Here is a 21,407-nt window from a genome sequence, read left to right as displayed (position 1 = left end):
GGGATCTATACTACAATCCCAATAAGGTGATCATCCCTTTCTATTTCTCAGTTCCACCCAAATAACTTCCCTGGATGTATTTCCAGGAATATCCTCCTTTAGCACAGTTATAATGCTATCCCTTATCAAAACTGCCACTCCCCTTCCTCTCTTGCCTCCATTTCTATCCTGGAACATTAAACTGCCAGTCCTGCCCATCCCTCAGCCATGTTTCTGTAATTGCTATGATTTCGCAGTCCCATGTTCCTAACCACGCCCTGTGTTCATCTGTCTTCCCTGTTAGGCCCCTTGCATTGAAGTAAATGAAGTTTAATTTATTAGTCCTACCTTGTCCCTGCCTGCCCTGACTGTTTGACTCACTTCTGCTCTTAGCTGTACCCGTCTCAGATCGATCTTTTTCTTCACTATCTCCCTGGGTCCCACCCCCACCTCCACCTCACTAGTTTAAATCCTCCCAAGCAGTTCTAGCAAATTTCCCTGTCAGCATATTAGTCCCTTTCCAATTTAGGTGCAATCCGTCCTTCTTGCACAGGTCACTTCTACCCCAAAAGAGATTCCCATGATCCAAAAATGTGAATCCTTCTCTCATACACCATTTCCTCAGCCATGCATTCATCTGCTCTATCCACCTATTCCTGCCCTCACTAGCTCGTAGCACTGGGAGTAATCCAGATATTACTAGCCTTGAGGACCTCCTTTTTAAATTTCTGCCTAACTCTGTAATCTCCCTTCAGAATCTCAACCTTTTCCCTTCCTATGTCATTGGTTCCAATGTGGACAATAACCTCCTTCTGGCCCCTCCCCCCCATGAGAACATTCTGCACCCTCTGAGACATCCTTGATCCTGCATGAGGGAAGGAGCATACCATTCTGCTTTTTCTCTGCTGGCCACAGAAATGTCTGTCTGTACCTTGGTCTACAGAATCCCCAAATTCAACTGATCTCTTGGAAGCCGAGGTACCTTTTGTTGCATTAGAGCCAGTCTCAATACCAGAAATTTGGCTGTTCGTGCTACGTCCCCCTGAGAATCCATCACCCCCTACATTTTCCAAAACAGAATACCTGTTTGAAATCGGTATATCCACAAAAGATTCCTGCACTAGCTTCCAACCTCTCTTCCCTTTCTTGGAGTTAACCCATCTCTGTGACTGTATCTGAGACTTTCCCCCCTTCCTATAACTGCCATCCATCACATACTGTTGCAAATTCCTCATCGCTTCTATCTGTCTCTCCAACCGATCCACTCGATCTGATCCTGAACAAGGCGTATGGGACATTTGCCTTTATCAAGCAAAACGTAGATTACAAAAGCAGGGAAGTCATGTTGGAGTTGTACAGAACTTTGGAGAGACCACAGCTAGAGTACAGTGGTTGTCATATTACAGAAAGGATGTGATTGCACTGGAGGAGGTACAGAGAAGATTCACCAGGATGCTGTATGGGATGGAAAATTTAAATTTAAGGAAAGGTTGGATAGCCTTGGATTGTTTTCTTTGGAGCAGAGAAGAGTGAGTAATGATCTGATTGAGGTATATACAATTAAGAAAAGCATGAACAGAATGGACAATGAGCAGCTGGGCCCCTTAGTTGAAGGATCAATCAAGAGGAGACACTGGTTCAAGGTGAGGGTCAGGAGGTTTAGGGAAGATGTGAGGAAAACCTTTTTTACCCAGCAGGTGGCAACAATTTGGAAGGAACTGCCTGGGAAGGTGACAGACAGAATTACCTTATCCTTAAAAAGTACCCTGGATAAGCACTTGGGTGTGTCATAACATTCAAGGTTGTGGGCCAAGTGCTCTCTTTGGGTCTAACACCAGGGGTCAAAACTTTTAAGATGTTACTTAGAGTCAGAGATGTACAGCACAGAAACAGACTCGTCAGTTCAACTCGTCCATGCCAACCAGATAACGTAATCTAGTCCCACCTGCCAGCACCCGGCCCATATCCCTCTAAACCTTTTCTATTCATATACCCATCTAGATGCCTTTTAAATGTTGTAATTGTACCATCTTCCATCACTTTCTCTGGCAGGTCATTCCGTACACACACCACCCTCTGTGTGAAAAGGTTGCCCCTTAGGTCTCTTTTGTATCTTTCCCCTTTCACCCTAAACTGATGCCCTCTAGTTCTGGACTCTCTCACCCCAGGGAAAAGACCTGTCACTTTACCCTATACATGCCCCTCATAATTTTATAAATCTCTATAAGGTCACCCTTCAGCCTCTGACACTCGAGGGAAAACAGTCCCAGCCTATTCAGCCTCTCTCTATAGCTCAAATCTTCCAACACTGGCAACATCCTTGTAAATCTTTTCTGAACCCTTTCAAGTTTCACAACATCTTTACTTGCACTAATGCTCATGAAGTAGTCACTTCATTGATTAATAAAATCAAAATCAAAACACTGTGGATGCTAGAAATCTGAAACATCTTTTGAACAAGTTACCTGCATGTTCCATTGCCTTTGTTACTGATTCAAGGGATGGATGGGACTCACTGATCATATGCAAGAGTCTACAGAACGTCAGTGCAGGAATAAGTTTCTCTTCTAGAACTTTGCCCAGAATGATTTCTAATGACTGCCTAGCAGTCTCCCTGTAACAGCAGCTCTTCAAAATCTGATAGGAAGAAGAAATATAAAACATCCAAATTACACAATATTTATAAAATGAGTTCCTTCACATCAATTTTAAATTTTAGATATTAGAAATAATCACACTCTATGATTGAATTAGTCAAATTCTTTTTAAAAAAAGGATCAGGTGAATAATTTTCCATTGAACTACTTCCATGAGTTCCCCAAACAGGAACTCCAGATACCCCTTTGCAACAAGATTTAGTAATGTTGCATCCAGTCAGCAAGATTATAAATATAGCACTGTCCTGTTAATTCTCTTAAGTTTAGACTGCATGGATGAACTGCTACTTGTTACATGGCATCACTTCAACTGAATGTAATGACCATTGATCATCCCTGCCTGTGTCGACATATTACAAACAGTTACACAAAGTGATTTTCTGAATTGAGAAAATATCGTCTTTCTCTTTTTCTTTACTGTCCTATTTCGTAGTCGCATCGTGAACAAACTGCAGAGTCTCCAATATCACCTTCCTGCAGAGAAATCAATTTGCTGCTCACTTGAAGTACATCTGAACCCAGTTTCCAATGTTGATCATACAAAGAGGGACGCTCCTCCACTTAAGCTTTGGTCCAGATACTCCTTACAGCACTCTACAGTATTTCATCTAACAACAGTAATCCATCAATAACACATCTGTTCTGAAGGGTCACTGGATCCAAAAAGTTAACTCTTGATTTTTTTCTCCACAGATGCTGCCAGACCTGAGTTTTTCCAGCAATTTATGTTATTATTTCTGATTTCCAGCATCCATGGTTATTTTGGCTTTTTTATTCAGTAATCCATACTAAATATTTCGAATATTCAGAATTTTATCAACCAAATATAAATTGAGGTGAAATCATACTGGATGGTGGGACCACACGAAAATGTCAATGTCACTGAAGAAAGATTCACTTTTGGTTCACATTTTGAATTTCTCCAGAGATATTTTCAGATGATTTGGGAAAAACATTACAAATAATCAGTGAATACTTGATTCTAGTTAACTCTCTACCACTGCCTTTTCAAACTTAATATTGATTTTGACTTGTTTGTTCCTTCTTAAATTGAGGAGCACCCACAAACGTAAACTTTTGCATCCAAAAATGTAGTTATTAGGTTCTGATTTTCGCTTGACAGGTTGGATTATTAAATCAACACTATTATGTCAGCTACAAAGTGGACATGCAGGATGATCCCAAGCTCTTGTCGAAAGTGGAAATGTAATTTCACTTAAATGAAACAGAGCTGCTTGTCCAGAGCTTGACCAGAAAATGCTGTCATTGGTGATCATAGGCATTTAACTCTTGGTTTGGCATTCCAATCTGCTTTGTCATCCAACTAGTTTCTCGTGGTCTTTGGCTGAAGACACCAGGTGAGCCAAGTTTTGAATTCTAAATCTAACAGTTGTTTGACATGGCCAGGATGCTCACTTTCCTTTTTATAATACTATACTGGAACAGAATGTAAAGGTTAGCAAAGTAGCAATAAAACCCTTGAAGGGACAGAGAGAAGTGGGGGAGGGTCTGGAAAGAAAGGAGAGGGTTAGGCAGAGGAGAGGACGAGAAAAATACCAGGAGGGTGGTGCAGAGTTGGGAAGATTCCCAACTATACAGCTTCTCTCCCTACCTGCACTCGCCACCTCCCTCAAAGTCACAGCCTTTTGGGTTGGAAATCCTCCAGTCCACCATCTGAACTGCCTCTTTCAGAAAAGCCAGTGCTTGTGTGTGAACAAGAGTGCCATGACTAAACCCCAACTCTGATAGAACATAGAACAACACACAGGAACAGGACTTTCAGCCCACGATGTTGTGCCAAACATGATGCCAAATTAAACTAACCTCTTCTGCCTGTCCTCAGTCCATATGCCTCCATTCTTTGTATATCCATGTGCTTATCCAAAAGCCCTTTAAAAGCCCCTCTTGAATATGCCTACTCCACAACCTGGCAGCATGTTCCAGACTCCTAACACTGTAAAAAGTTAAAAATCACACACCTGGTTATAGTCCAACAGGCTTGTTTGTAAGCTCTAGCTTTCGGAGCGCTCTGAAAGCTAGTGCTTCCAAATAAACCTGTTGGACTATAACCTGTTGTTGCTTGATAGTTAACTTTGTATATTCTGGATCAGTGGTGCTGGAAGAGCACAGCAGTTCAGGCAGCATCCAACAAGCAGCGAAATCGACGTTTCGGGCAAAAGCCCTTCATCAGGAACAAAGGCAGTGAGCTGGAAGCATGGAGAGAAGGGTGGGGTGGGGAGGAACCCCCAGTCCACCATTGGCTTGTCTTCATCATGACTCTCTGAAAAAATCTTACCCCTCAGATCTCCTTTGAACTTCCCCCCCTCACCTTAAATGCATGCCCCTCATATCAACTCTGGGAAAAAGGATTGACTGTCAATCCTATCTATGCATCGCACAAAGCATGCTGACTCCCTAATTAGGCTATGTTTTTTTTTCAAATGTGTGTAAATCTTATCTCGAAGAATAGCTTCCCTACCACAGAGAGACTCACCGGTCTGGAGTTTCCTTATTTCCCTTCTTGAACAGAGGAACAACACTCCTGATGAAGGGCTTTTGCCCGAAATGTCGATGCTCCTGCTCCTCAGATGCTGTCTGACCTGCTGTACTTTTCCAGTACTACACTTCGACATGAACATGAGTTACTCACCAGTCCTGTAGGCCCTCGCATGTGGCTCGTGAGGATAGAAAGACCTTTCCCTCAGCCATCACCATTTCAGAGAAAACTTTAGATTTTTTAGCCTCTCCTTATAACTCATACCCTCTAATCCAGGCAGCATCCTGGTAAAGGAGGAGAAAGTGAGGATCTCAGATGCTAGAGATCAGAGTCAAGAGTGTAGTGCTGGAAAAGCACAGCAGGTCAGGCAGGATCAGAGGAGTAGGAGAATCGACGTTTTGGGCATAAGCTTTTCATCAGGAATCCTCGACTCTCGACTCAGCATCCTGGTAAACCTCTTTTGCATCCACTTCAACGCATCCACATCCTTTCTGTAACGGGGCGACCAGAATTGAATGCGATAATCTAAGTGTGGCCTAAACAAATTTTCACAAAGCTGCAATATGACATTCTGATTCTTGTACTCAACGCCCAACCAACAAAGGTAAGCATGCCATACACATTTCTTACTGCCCTAGCAACATGTGTGGCAAATTTTCAAGGAGCTATGGACTTTAAATCCAAAAACTCTCAGTACAGCAATGCTGTTGAGTCCTGTCATTAATTATACTTTTCCATAGCATTTGATCTCCCAAAGTGCAACACCTTATATTTATCTGGAATAAACCCCATCTGCCATTCCATCCAGGCCTGAGGACTGCACCACTTTCAGAAATGCTAATCACTTTAATACTTTCTCTCTTGTTACATTTATTTGGAATTCTTCTTGGAACTACATTATATGTATAATTTCACCTTTTATGACAACACACTTGATATCCAATCATATCCAATCTGCCTTCAACACACGAGTTACCTTTGTAAATATTTTTTGGGTCCTTTTCTATCCTTAGTTATCCTTTTATTTGTAGTGTATTGATAAACCATCTTTTAGTTCTCCCTCATTTTAATTTATGTACTTTCATGCCGTTTCTTTGATTTCTTAATTTCCTTTTTGATTTCACCTTCTATTCTCCTTTTGGCTTTCTGCAGTATTTATTTCTCGGTGCCTGATGTAAACTTTTCTACTCTCTCACATCCTGCCCTGTAAATGCCTTGATATCCAGAAGGCTCTACGTTTTCTCAGCCCACCTTCTTTTTTTGGAAATATGTCTACTATGAACCTGTTCAATTTCCCCTTTGAATGCCCACTGCTGTGACACTGACTCATCTTTGAGGAACTGCGTCCAGTTAACCTTTGCTAAATCATACAGCTCAGTAAAACAGAATGGCTTTAACTTCAGTTAAAACTTATGTGAGACATTTGTTCTTTTCCATGATTAGGTTAAAAATAACTGAATTATGATCAGTACCATCAAAATAGGTATAGATGGACATTTCTCAGATAGGAGACAAATCAAAAGTGGTGTTTCCCCAGCGATCGGTATTAGGAAGCTTGCTTTTTCTGATGAATATAAACAATTTGGAGATGGGTTCTGACAGCAACATTTATAAACTTGGAGAAGACCGAATTACGAGGATGACGCTGAGCAATTCCAGATGGTCATTGACAGGCTGACCAAACTGGCAGATGAATTGCAATGTAGAGAAATGAGAGCTAATGCATTTTGGCAGAACAAACACAGAGACGCAATATAGGCTTAATGGTATAACTTTGATGGGAGTACAGGGGCAGAGGGACCCTGGTGTATACATACATGATTCGTTGAAGTTGGAACAGTTAAAGCAGCTTTATAGGATCCTCGAGTTTATAAATATATGTTCTACCTCAAAGCAAGGATGAGATGCTACCCACCCATACAAATCATTGCTCAGACCACATTGTGTTCACTTCTGAGCACCTTACTTAATCAAAAATATTAAAGCCCTGGGAGAGTTCGACGGACACTTATTAGAATGATACCAGGAATGAAGAAATTTAGACAGAAGGAAAGATTAGAGAATTTGGGCTCATTCTTCTTGGAACAGGAAAGATTTAAATAGACAATAGGTGCAGGAGTTGGCCATTCGGCCGTTTGAGCCAGCACCACCATTCATTATGATCATGGCTGCTCAACCACAATCAGTATCCTGTTCCTGCCTTAGCCCCATAACCAAGCTGAAAAATGTGTTGCTGGAAAAAAGCTGCAGGTCAGGGAGCAACAAAGGAGCAGGAGAATCAACGTTTCGACCATAAACCCTTCTTCAGGCTTATGCCCGAAACGTCTATTCTCCTGCTCTTTTGATGCTGCCTGACCTACTGCGTTTTTCCAGCAACACATTTTTCAGCTCTGATCTCCAGCATCTGCAGTCCTCACTTTCTCCTAGTTATCCCCATAACCCTTGATTTCACTATATTCAAGAGCACTATCCATTTCTTTCTTGAAAGTATCCAGAGACTTGGCCTCCACTGCCTTCTGGGGCAGAGCATCCCATATATCTACCACTCTCTGGGTGAAGAAGTTTCTCCTCAACTCTGTTCTAAATGGCCTACCCCTTATTTTAAAACTGTGTCCTCAGGTTCTGGACTCACCCATCAGTGGAAACATGCTTCCTGCCTCCAGAGTGTCCGATCATTTAATAATCTTATACATCTCAATCAGATCTCTTCTCAACCTTCTAAACTCAACATATGAGAGTCCTGCCATTCCGGGAATTGACCTTGTGAACCTTCACTGCACTCCCTCAATAGCCAGCATATCCTTCCTCAAATTTGAAGACCAAAACTGCACACAATACCCCAGGTGCGGTCTCACCAGGGCCCTGTACAGCTGCAAAAAGACCTCTTTGCTCCTATACTAAACTCCTCTTGTTATGAAGGCCAGCATGCCATTAGCTTTCTTCACCTGCCTGCTGTACCTGCATACTTGTTTTCATTGACTGATGTACAAGAACACCTAGATCTCGTTGTACTTCCCCTTTACCTAACCTGACTCCATTTAGATAATAGCTGAAAATGTGTTGCTGGAAAAGAACAGCAGGTCAGGCAGCATCCAAGGAGCAGGAGAGTCGACATTTCGGGCATGAGCCAGAAGGGCTCATGCCCGAAACGTCGATTCTCCTGCTCCTTGGATGCTGCCTGACCTGCTGCGCTTTTCCAGCAACACATTTTCAGCTCTGATCTCCAGCATCTGCAGTCCTCAATTTTTCCATTTAGATAGTAATCTGCCTTCCTGTTCTTGCCACCAAAGTGGAAAACCACACATTTATCCACATTGAACTGTATTTGCCAAGCATCCGTCCACTCACCTAGCCTGTCCAAGTTACCCTGTATTCTCATAACATCCTCCTCACATTTCACCCTGCCACCCAGCTTTGTGTCATCAGCAAATTTGCTAATGTTACTTTTAATGCCTTCATCTATAATCATTATTGTAGATTGTAAACAGCTGCGATCCCAGCACCGAATCTCGTGGTACCTCACTGGTCACTGCATGCCAATCCAAAAAGGACCCGTTTATCACTACTCTTTGCTACCTGTCAGTCAGCCAATTTTCACTCCAAGTCAGTATTTTGCCCCCAATACCATGTGTCCTAATTTTGCTCACTAATCTCCTATGTGGGACTTTATCAAAAGCTTTTTGAAAGTCCAGGTACACTATAAACACCAGCTCTCCCTTGCTCATCTTCATAGTTACATTTTCAAAGATTTCCAGAAGATAAGTCAAGCACGATTTCCCCTTCATAAATCGATGCTGACTGTGACCTATCCTGTTACTGCTATCCGAATGAGTCGTAATTTCACCTTTTATAATTGACTCCAGCATCTTTCCCACCACTGACGTCAGGCTAACCGGTCTATAATTCCCTATTTTCGCTCGCTCTCCCTTCTTGAAAAGTGGGACAACTTTAACAACCCTCCAATCCGCAGGAACTAATCACTGGAAAATGATTACCAAAGCGTCCACTATTTCTAAAGCTACCTCCTTACGTACCTGGGATGCAGACCATCAGGTCTCGGGGACTTATCAGGCTTCAGATCTAACAGTCTATCCAACACCATTTCCTGCCTAATATAGATTCCCTACAGTTCATCCATTACCCTTGGTCCTTCAGCCACAATTACATCTGGGAGATTGCTTGTGTCTTTCCCCAGTGAAGACAGATCCAAAGTACCTATCCAACTCTTCTGCCATTTCCTTGTTCCCCATAATAACCTCACTCCTTTCTGTCTTCAAGGGCCCATTTTTTTCTTTTCACATACCTAACAAAGCTTTTACTATCCTCATTTATATTTTTGGCTAGTTTGCCTTCGTACCTCATTTTTTTCTCTGTGTATTGCATTTTTAGTTATCCTGAATTGCTCTTTAAAAGTTTCCCAGTCCTTTGGCTTCCGGCTTATCTTTTCTATGTTGTATACCTTCTCTTTTATCTTTATACAGTCCTTAACTTCCCTCATCAGCCATGGTCGCCATTGCCTCCCCTTAGGATCTTTCTTCCTCTTTGGAATAAACTGATCCTGCACATTCAGCATTATACCCAGAAACACCTGCCATTGTTGTTCCACCGCCATCCCTGTTAGGGTATTGAACCATTGAACTTTGGCCAGCTCCTCTCTCATAGCTCCATAGTTCCCTTTGTTCAACTGCAATACTGACATTTCCAATTCTCCCCCATCTCCCTCTCCAATTGCTGATTATAACTCATCATATTATGGTCACTACCTCCTAATAACTCCTTTATTTCGAGGTTTCTGATCAAATCCGGTTCGTTGTACAACATCAGATCCAGAACTGCCTTCTCCCTGGTAGGCTCCAGTACCAGCTGTTCTAAGAATCCATCTTGGTGGTACTCCACAAACTCCCTTTCTTTGGCTCAAGTACCATCCTGATTCTTCCAGTCTACCTGCATGTTGAAATCCTCCATAACAACTGTAGTAATACTTTTGCAAAAGGCCAATTTCAACTCCTCTTTCAACTTACACCCTACATCCAGACTACTGTTTAAGGGGCCTGTAGATAAGTCCCATTGGGGTCTTTCTACCCTTGGAACTTCTCAGCTCTATCCATACTGACTCTACATATGTGGTGACCTTACGAGGTGACCTTAGATTAGATTACCTATAGGGTGGAATCAGGCCCTTCGGCCCAACAAGTCCACACTGACCCTCCGAAGAGAAACCCACTTCCCCCTATATTTACCCCTGACTAATCCACCTAACACTACAGGCAATTTAGCATGGCCAATTCACCTAACCTGTACATCTTTGGCCTGTGGGAGGAAACTGGAGCACCTGGAGGAAACCCATGCAGACACAGGGAGAATATGCAAACTCCACAAAGACAGTTGCCCGAGGTGGAAACTGAACCCTGGCGTTGTGAGGCAGCAGTGCTAACCACTGAGCCACTGTGCCACTTTATTGAGATGTTCAAAAGTATGAACAATTTTGACAGGGTAAAGAAGGATCGTCTGTTTCCACCAGTTGGTATGTCAGTAACCAGGGGTCACAATTTCAATATGGTCAGCAAGAGAGCCAGGAGTGAGATGAGGAGAAACTTCTTTACTCAGAGTGTTGTTGGACTTTGGAACGTGCTATATGGGAGAGTGGTCTCGACTATATTTTGCTGTATATAGTCACAAATTCCTAAATCTGAATAATTCAAAGTACTCTATAATGGAGAATATTAGAATATTCTATTAAGATTTAGGATATCATTATCTCTAAATACTATATAGGCAAGGAAAACATTTAATCACTGAAAAATATGCCTATCTAAATAAGCTTACACGACCCATTATCAATTTTGTTTTATTCACCCATGTAACAGGGGTGTTGCTGCCTGTCAGCATTTAGTGCCGATCTGCAGCTGCCTTGAGTTGGTGAGCTGCCTTCTTGAATCTGAAGTCCACAAAAACCACCCTGAAAATTCAGGGCCTGTACACCACATTGGGAGCAATAGGGCCCATAAAAATAACAAGATGCACAGCAAACAGGAATCCATCTCAACCCAGAGTGTAGATTCATTCTGAGATTCAAACAAATTTTCTAAATTAACTTCATAATACTGAAACCCATTTGTTAATATCATCATCCACAATACTGTAAGGGAGGGAACTCCAAGATTTTGACCCAGTGACAGTGAAGAAATATATATTTCCAAGTCAGGATGGAAGTGGCATGGAGGGAACTTGCAGGTGTTCCCATGTATCTGCAGGCCTTGCCCTTCTAGATGGAAGTGGTCATGGATTTGGTAGGAACTTGTTGAATTTATATAATGCATCTTCTAAATAATACACACTGCTGTTACTGGTCATCAGTGTTGGACAAAGTACTTGCTTGCGATGTGGTGCCAATCAAATGGGCTGCTTTGTTCTGAATGGTATCAAGCTTGAGTGTTGTTGGAGCTGTATTCATCCAGGCAAGTTGGGAGTACTGACTTGTACCTTATAGATGGAGGATAGGCTTCAGGGAGTTAGGAGGCAAGTTACTTGCTTACCTCTGACCTACTCCTGTAGCCATTGTGTTTATGTAGCAAGTCCAGGTATGTTTCTGGTTAATGGTGACCCCCACAATGCTGATAGTAGGAGGGTCAGTGATAGTATCACCTTCGAATGTCAAAGGGTGGTGGTTAAATCATCTCTTATTGGAGACGGTCATTGCTTGGCATTTACGTGGTATGATGTAGCACAGAGCCTCAGTGGTTAGCTGCCTCACAACGCCAGGGTGCCGGGTTCGATTCCAGCCTCAGGTGACTGTCTGCATGGATTTTACAAATTCTTCTTGTAGCTGCGTGAGTTTCCTCTGGGTGCTCCTGCTTCCTCCCACAGTCCAAAGATGTGCAAGTTTGATGGATTGGCCATAGGAAATGCACGATTACAAGGATAGGATAGATCTGGGTGTGGTATTCTTAGGAGGGTCGGTGTGACCTTGATGGGCTGAATGGCTTGCTCCCACACTGTTGGGATTCTATGAATGTTAATTGCCACATAGCAGCCCCAATCCTGGATATTTTCCAAATCTTGTTGCAATTGGACATGGATTGCTTTAATATCTGAGGAGTTGCAAATGGTGCTGAACATTTCACTGATGATTGCATAAATCCCCAGTTTTAGGTTTATGATGGAGGGCAGGTCATTGAGGTAGCAGCAGAGATGTTTGGGCCTGAGGAACTCCTGCAAAGATGTCCCAGATTGGAGATAACTGACATCCAAAAAATCATTTTCCTACCTGCCTGGTATGAGTCCAACCACTGGAGGGTTTGCCATAGATTCCGATTGATTACAGTCTTATCAGACCACCACCTCCTCCCAGATTTAACCCTCCAACTCTGTACCACCCTCTTTACCTGACTTACTTGTCCATTTTCCTTCTCACCTATCCATTCCACCCTCCCCACTGACCTATCACAATAATCTCACATGCATCCACCTATCGCCATCCTACCTACCTTCCTGCACATCCCCTCATATTTATCTCTCAACCCCCCTTCCCCCTCCACATTCCTGATGATGGGCTTATACCCAAAATATCAACTCTCCTGCTCCTCGGATGACCTTCTTTGCTTTTTCCAGCTCCACACTTTTCGACTCTCGACTCTTCAGCATCTGCAGTCCTCACTTTCTCCTAGACTTCCTTGATGCCACACTCGGTTGAATGCAGCCTTGATGTCAAAAGCTATCACTCTCTCCTCACCTCTGGAATTCAGTTCGTTTGTCCATGTTTGAACGAAGATTATAATGAGATCAGAAGCAGAGTGGCCCTGGCGGAACCCAAACTATGCATCATTGAGCAGGTTATTGCTGAGCAGATGCTGCTTGGTAGCACTGTTGGTGACACCTTCCATCACTTCATTGATGATTGACAGTAGATTGACAGGGCAGTAATTGGCAGGTTGTATTTGTTCTTTGTTTTTACATATATGACATGTCTGAGCAATTTTCCACATTTTTGGGAAGATGTCACTGTTTTAACTGTATTGGAAGACCTTGGCTAGGGTTGGGCAGGTTCTGGAGCACAAGCCTTCACTTTCAATGCTGGAACATTGTCAGGACCTGCAGCCTTTTCAGTATCCAGTGCTTCCAAGCAATTCTTGATAACACATGGAGTGAATCAAATTTGCTGAACATTCATCCACTTGGCACTTCTGGCTGAAGATTGCTGCAAATGCTTCAGCCTTACCTTTTGCCCTGATGTTTTGAGTTCTTTCATCATTGAAGATGGGGCTATTAGTGAAGCATCCTCCTCCAATGATTGTTAAATTGTCCACCACCATTCATGACTGGATGCAGCAGGACTGCATAGCTTAGATTTGATCTGTTGCACGTGGAATCACTTAGCTCTATCACTTGTTGCGCATGCTGTTTGGCACACAAGGAGTCCTGTTTGGCAGCTTCACCAGACTGATGCCTCATTTTTAGGTATGCCTACTCTGCTCACAGCATGCCATCCTGCACTCTCCATTAAACCAAAGTTGGTATCCTGACTTGAAGGCAATTATTGAGTGGAGGGATATGACAAGCAATGAGATTGCAGATGATGTGGGAGTACAATTCTGCTGCTGTTGATGGCCCAAAGTGCCTCGTCGATGCCCAGTCCGGAGTTGCAAGATCTGTTTAAAGTCTGTCCCAATTAGCATTGTGATGGTGCCACACAACACGATAGAGGCTGTTCTCAATGTGAAGTTAGACTTCATCTTCATAAGGACTGCATGGTACTCACTCTTACCGATAATGTTATGGACAGATGTATCTGCAACTGGCAAACTGGTAAGGATAAAGTCAAGTATGCTTTCCCCTCGTCAGTACCTTCACCACCTGCCACAGACCCAGTCTTGCAGTTTATGTCCTTTAGGACATGGCCAACTCGATCAGTGGTGCTGCTGCCAAGTGCGCTTGGTGGTGGATATTGAAATCCCCCATCTTGATTTTTGTGTCCTTGATACCCTCAGTGATTGCTTCAAGTGCTGATTCCTTAGCTGAAAGGGGACAGTACATGGTAATCAACAGGAAACTTCCTTGTCTACGTTTAACCTGAAGCAGGAGACTTCATGGAGTCCAGAGCAAATGTTGACAGCCCTCAGGCAACTCCCTTCTGATGGTATAACATCACGTAGCCAACTCTGCTGGTTGTGTCGTGCTGGTGGGACAACACATATACATGAATGATGAGATGATGTCTTGAACATAGTCTGTAAGATTTGATTCCGTGAGTATGACAATGTCAGGCTATTGCTTGATTAGTCAGTGAGACAGCTCTCCCAAATATGGACTAGCCCCAACTGGATGACTTTTCAGGGTTCACAGGACTTTTTCTGCATTTGTCTTTTTCAGTGCCTAAGTTAGTGCCAGGTGGTCTGTCAGTTTTCATTTCTTTGGTGAGACTTCATTGTAATTGGTACAATTGAGTGCTTGCAAGGCCATTTCAGAGGGCAGTTGAGAGTCAACCACATTGCTGTGGGTCTGCAGTCACCTATCGGCCAGACCAGCCAAAGATGACAGATTTCCTTCCCTGATGGACATTAGTGAGCCAGAAGGGTTTTTCTGACAATCAACAATGGTTCCTTTGTCATCGGTAAATTCTTAATTCTCGTTATCTTTTCAAACATGAGCCCCCAGAACACTAGCTGAGTTTCTCAATTAATAGTCTCATGATAATACCCATAAGCCATGCTGCTCCTTCTTGGATTAAGAATTAGAATCTCTATAGTGTGGAAACAGACCCTTTGGCCTGACAAGTCCACATTCTCCCTCCGAAGAGTAACCCATCCAGATTCATTCCCCTACCTTATATTTGCCTCTGATAAATGCATCTAACCTACACATTCCTGAACACTATGGGCAATTTTGCATGGCCAATTCACCTAACCTACACATCCCTGAACACTATGGGCGATTTAGCATTGACAATTCAAGCAACCTTCACATCTCTGGAGTGGGAAGAAACCAGAGCACCTGGAGGAAACCTGGGCTCCTGGCATTGTGAGGCAGCAGTGCTAACCACTGAGCCATCGAAAGTGTATCAACTACTCTGTCCCAAACTCCTGCTCACTATTTACAATAAGTAGCTTATATTATCTCTTCACACTGCAATGACACTTTCTCGTCAGTGCTGATATTGCCACACTTCAGCTTTGGATATCCCAGAACCTGAATCTGCTCCAACCAACTCTACTTCTAACATTAAACCCTAAGTAGCTAGGAATCTGATCACAGCCGAAGTATTTCATACTCCTTAAGCCCATTTCACCAGAGGGCTACAAATACTCTTAACTTCTATGAGACAGTCCACAGAAGATTGACAAACATGAACTTATTCTTAAGTTTGTTCAATGACACTTTCTTGAAGGAAATAACATAGATTCGCATTAAGGCACTGAACATATAAATGAAATACACCTCTATTGTTTCAGCTGGAAGATTCTCTACACCAGGCATCAAACAATCCAGAAGTGGACTGATATCGTCAATTCCATCAGTGATCAACCTTCTATGTCTTTTCAAAATGTCCACAGCTTTACTTTCCTCGTCATTCACTAGAAAAGATCAGGAAATAAAAGTCAGTCTATACCTTCAGCCAAGAAGTCTCATTTTGAAGTAAATACACTGTGTATAAGATTGAAACACACAAATGTTTAAAACAACATTCATGAGAAACTTTACATCAACCAATTTTTCACATCTGTGATTCCACTGCTGTTGCTGAATTGAGCACGTTGAATAACTGAGATCAGTGTGGAGCCAATGATAATTACTTCTCTTACAAATTGTTCCGTAAACCTAACACAGAAGCTGATGAACGTTTAAATCAGAAATTTAAATGTCGCTGTCAATACCAGGATCACCTGCATATCTAAAATCTCAATGCTGATGAACATCATTGGGCAAGCTTTCACTGGAGCATGTATTGTTTCAGACGTGTGTGAATTTGTAAACAATTTGAATCAACATATTTTTGTTGTTATTGGTCATACACAGTAGGATTCTTAACTTTCCCTGAAATCACTTTTATGGTACAGAACTGTGTGCTTAATTACTTTTCCCTGACCAACACAGGCTTTATCAAAAAACAGCTACATTCACCTGCTATCACAGCTGGTAATTTTCTTGGCTTAGTTTTGTTACCTTGTATCAATTGATACAAGGAGAAAGTGAGGACTGCAGATGCTGGAGATCAGAGCTGAAAAATGTGTTGCTGGAAAAGCGCAGCAGGTCAGGCAGCATCCAAGGAGCTGGAGAATCAATGTTTCGGGCATAAGCCCTTCTTCAGGCTGCCTGACCTGCTGTGCTTTTCCAGCAACACATTTTTCAATTGATACAAGCTTTGATAAAGGGTCAGTTAGACTCAAAACATCAGCTCTTTTCTCTCCTTACAGTTGCTGCCAGACCTGCTGAGATTTTCCAGCATTTTCTCTTTTGGATACAAGCATCAGCATCGGCCAATGGTTTATGGAGTATTCTTTCAGCTCCAAATTTCAGAATCTGCAGAGATCTTTGGCAGGCTGTGCAATGTTGTTGCACCACATTAGAAATTACAGAGGCAGATTTGAATCTTTAAACCCTTTCTCAAAAAAGGGAACAAATAAATCTCTGGTTTATTTTCCTGCCCATTTTGATCCAAGAACTCAAAACAGATTCATCTGGGAAATAAACCATAGCAAGAAATAAGCCATCTTACATGAAAGATTTTTCAAGCAGGATTGCAGGGAATACCATGAACAATAGAAACATACTCTCAATAAAATACATAATCACAATATTTATAAAAATTGAGCCAATAATTGGTCATTATAATGCATTTCATTATTATCAAATATAAGTACTTTTTCAAACAGAGTAGCTCTCAAGAGTCACCTTTTCCCCTTTCATCAGGTGGGTTATTTCATTAACTGACAATCTTGTTCTAGTCTCACCAGATAAAATGAGTCGGAGACTTTCCGATTCTCTTTGCAGCTTATCTAGCAGGGCACGCAGCTTTGGCATGCCTTCTTTCATTCGGATGAGCAGTTTCCAGACTGTGAGGGCTGCCAATGTTTGCTTCTCTAGTACTCCTTCCATCAAATTGCTGACACAGGCAACCACATCTTTTTCTTTAATAAGATCTTCAATACTCTGTCAGCAACAAAAATGTTAAATATTAAATCACTTCAAATCACATGTGGCACCTTTGCAACACCTCGACACAAAAGCGAAGTTGCAGTACTCACAAGTAAGTGTGTGGTGCATTTTCACTGGCTGCTGATTGTCGTACCATAGCAACTACAGCAACAAAACTGGCTGGCACTGCACTGCCAGAGTTACTGTGCCTAGCATTTAATGAAGATTAGAAAAAGAACAATGGCAATTTACTACTCCAACTTGCCAGCTGTACTTCGCTCAGAGAACCCATTGTTGATATTCAACAGAACTCCAAAAATGAATCCATTAACAAGGCAACTGAAACTGCACTGAAGTTGAATTAAAAGCTTACATACATTACAGGTTCCACCTTTGTTAATTTTTAAAAATTTAAACCGTTTTTAAATTTCCACTGAGAATGGTGAGGCGGTGCAATGGGTTAAAAGATAGAGTAGATGAAATTCTGATCAGCCATTATAGAAAGGAACACTTTCTCAGTTCCAACTTTGAGATTGTCTTGAAGAATTAAAAGAAGAGTGTGGAATATTGCTGCACAAGATCATCTGACGACAACCACATATTAAATACAGAATGATTAAACTGTAATATTAACAAGCTAAATACACACGCTTAGCAGATCAAACTTGACATATATAAAAACAAAGAGAATATGCATTAATTTGTCAGATAAAATAAGCTACAGCTGTCATGAAGCGAATTACCCATTTTCACAGTATTGTGAGCTCCAGTTCATCGTGCAACAGAACTTAGAACACACAGCAACTTTGGATGATCCAAAAAAAATTGAAATTGAAGAAGCATTTTCAATAAGCAGAAACCTAAAGTCAAACCTGTATACTTAACTAAATTCATCATCTCATCCAACCCTCCCCAAGCTACCCTTCACATTTGTACCCATTTCTACACCTTCCCTCACCACACCACACAATCCCCATCTGTCCAAAGCCACTCTTGTCCCACTTCCATTCTAACACTGATCTCGCTTCCACACTCCTTCCAGCATCATTTCTCAGTTACATTTTGGAAAATCAAATTAAAGTCCAGCAGGATCAGTTATTTCTCAACCAAATGGATGGAAGGAGTGACCCACGTTACAGCAGTGAAGGGGGCAAGAGCACTTCCTCAACTTCCACAGTATCCTGTTTGCTGACCTGTGCCAGGATGGAACTGCTCACTGAGCAGATAGTCATTGCCAAGAGGATTGTAGATAACATTTGCACAAGCTTGTTGACCAATTACTATATGCTAACCTCATTTGTGTCAAGTATGAATCCTGGTGCTTCTCTCTGATTTACACCAACTTTCAAACCAAGACAACTACTTCACAGCTGTCAGGAGAATCTGCACAAATCTTTTCTGATGCACACAGACAGACTCCATCTTTGCACGAGGATAGCAGCAACCACTGGCAACTGCAAGTCTATCACATTCTCCAGTCATTTGTGCCATACATGCACCAAACTCCATCACCTCCAAACACAAGTAACAATCACTCTGCTCATAGTGAAATTCCAGTCTTCAGTGAGGAATTTTAAAATGAGCAGTTAGCAACTATCTCCCTGAAGATATTAGCAATACAGAGATTAGGAGGAGCTAAAAGCGGTTGCAAGTAGATGATCTTACAGCTCAATCCAGTTACCTGTATGAGATGGATCACAAAAATGAACTACTCGTCACTGAATATCACGAAGATGGTTTAACGATCTAATTAACCAACCTGTTCCATAAGCGTAGAACAACACATGCTTTAAACTGAACAATTAAAATTAATTTCCATTGACAAACATCAACTGCTGCAGTTTTTACCAGATACTAAATGCTATATTCAGAATCCAATCACATTTGTAACCCACAGGGCTGAAATAATTTGATGCAGAAATTATTCTAAAATTATGAAGTTTCTCTCATAGTTTTAAATACAAGTCATAGATACTGATTAAAACAGCAGAGGAGCAATACATTAGTTACAATACAGTGATACTTTTGAAACAGACTTGCATTCAACAACAGACTATGAATCGATTGCTATCTCTTTTAAAGATAGGTGCACAGTTTCTACAAAAACTCTACCAGTCCTAAGGCAACAAAACAGTTGATATTTTAAGGGAACACAACTAATTGGAAACACATTGCAAAGAACCTACACACAATGCATTTTAAAAGAAAATGGTCCATGATACTTCATAGCATACATTGGCATTCACAGTTATGGAGTATGGTGGGATTTGAGCCAATAAGTTTTGAATTGCAAGTGTGGTAACACAGTCACTAAATCCCTGTATCCTTCTTAACATTGACATCCAATGTTATAATAGTGGGTTTCTGAGATAGGAAGGAAAGATGGCACTCTATAGAGACACCAACACAGTAAATTAGATATACAAAGCTGAGACCAGTGGAGTTTCAGATTATGTTTTCAGAAACGTTTCTTGATTTACAAACTCCATGCTCAATACTAGGGAGAGGATTCCCTCTCACAATAACCAGGGATATTCTCTGAACACATCGACTTTTTGCTGCTGCTTGACTAGAAGGTAATAGCTTTTGAAGATACGAAACATTTTTCAATTTGACTCATACAGAGGGCCTGCTCCTTACGGTTTCATTGTATGCACCTGTTGTTAACGCACAAATCAAGTAATTTGCCAAATGAATTTAAAGAGTGAAACAAAAGTGTCCATCTCATCAATCCAGATAGCACTGTTTTCAAAGAAAAACCCTATTAGCTGGTATCTCAAAAAACAACAACCCACAATAACGTTGCCTACTTTTCTATGCTGCATGCTGCCTGGTTGGTTGTATCTTATGGTTGCTTTATAATTGTCAAATGGTGAAAATCTGCAACTCATTAAAGGGGCCACTTCTTAAACAATCTGTTGGCTGCAGCATAGCAAGTTCTGGACTGCTGCGTGGCCATGTACACAACAGCTGGTTGTAAAAAGTTAGAAATCACACCACACCAGCACACTAGCTTCCAATTAAACCTGTTGGACTATAACCTGGTGTTGTGTGATTTCTAACTTTGTACACCCCAGTCCAACACCGGCATCTCCAAATCAAAAATAGCTGGTTCGAAATGCTGATGCAGACCACACTCTACCTGACCGTAGAAAAATAAATTTATTTCTTACCTCTTTTTCGCCATCAGATATATCCTCGGCAACAGACAGGATGTTACGCAGAGGCTGAAGATCAGTTACTGCATCAACAATGTTATCTTGATGTCGCCTCAGCAAGTCCAACCCATAATCTTCTGGGGTCTTCGCTTCTGTGGAGAAATTTAAATATTTTTACCAGCCCAAAACTTCCTTCTCTCCTCTTCGTTTCTTCCAACAAATACTCATTTCCAATGTTATGGTGAGAGCCAACTTTCAAATATAGGAAGCATTTTTCGATTTGACTCATGATTACATCCTGCTTCCTACTATCTAATTATATGATAACACCTCACATTTACATAGCACCTTTGAAGCTGTTTTATAAAGGCGCAAGCAAAGAGGACCATGAAACGATAACAGTAAAAACTGGGGATGAATAAAGTCCAGAAGTTGGCCTTTTTACAGCTTAGAAAACAAAACTTAAAAATGAGCTTTACAGAGCTATACATTCAAGAGCTAATACCATGTAATTAAGGAGCCACAGATAAGTAAAAATGGTTCAGTCTGTATCTACAGTTAGTCTGAGAGAGAATCCCTCTCCATAAGACAGGGCACAATCTACGATAACATCAGCTGTGTGCCAAGGAAGAACTAACTTTATGGACCGCAAAAGGATAGGTCTGCAGGCAGAGAAAAGTTTTTTTTGACTGGATTTAAGGGAAGATTCTAAGGGAGGAAAAGGATAGAGTGAAACTAAAATAGCTTGCACTTATACAGCACTTTTAACCTAATTAGAAGTATGTTACAAGGCAGTAAAAATCAAAACTTGGCTTGAGGGTGGCACAGTGGCTCAAAGGACAGTATGGTGGCTCAGTGGTTAGCACTGCTGCTTCACAGTGAAGGGACCCAGATTCAATTCCTGCCGTGGGTGACAGCCTGTGTGGAGTTTGCACATTGTTCCCGTGTCTGCATGAGTTTCTTCTGTGTATTCTGGTTTCTCCC

At 41.7% G+C, this 21,407-nt stretch overlaps 1 protein-coding gene across 4 annotated transcripts in view; it reads right to left on the bottom strand.

The window, feature by feature from the left end:
• Positions 1-21,407, bottom strand: part of zbtb40 (zinc finger and BTB domain containing 40) — a 124,318-nt gene that overhangs the window by 69,282 nt on the left and 33,629 nt on the right. For all 4 annotated transcript variants that reach the window (XM_060852192.1, XM_060852195.1, XM_060852193.1 and 1 more), the window contains 4 exons: positions 20,439-20,575; positions 17,082-17,280; positions 15,568-15,704; positions 2,445-2,616 (listed from right to left, as the gene is read on the bottom strand). In XM_060852192.1, coding sequence (XP_060708175.1) covers positions 2,445-2,616; positions 15,568-15,704; positions 17,082-17,280; positions 20,439-20,575 — 645 coding nt within the window. The remainder of the gene's footprint in view (positions 1-2,444; positions 2,617-15,567; positions 15,705-17,081; positions 17,281-20,438; positions 20,576-21,407) is intronic.

Source organism: Hemiscyllium ocellatum, chromosome 37 (genome assembly GCF_020745735.1).
Source record: "Hemiscyllium ocellatum isolate sHemOce1 chromosome 37, sHemOce1.pat.X.cur, whole genome shotgun sequence".
Classification (NCBI taxonomy): Eukaryota; Metazoa; Chordata; class Chondrichthyes; order Orectolobiformes; family Hemiscylliidae; genus Hemiscyllium; species Hemiscyllium ocellatum.
This window is presented reverse-complemented; position numbering and strand designations above follow the sequence as displayed.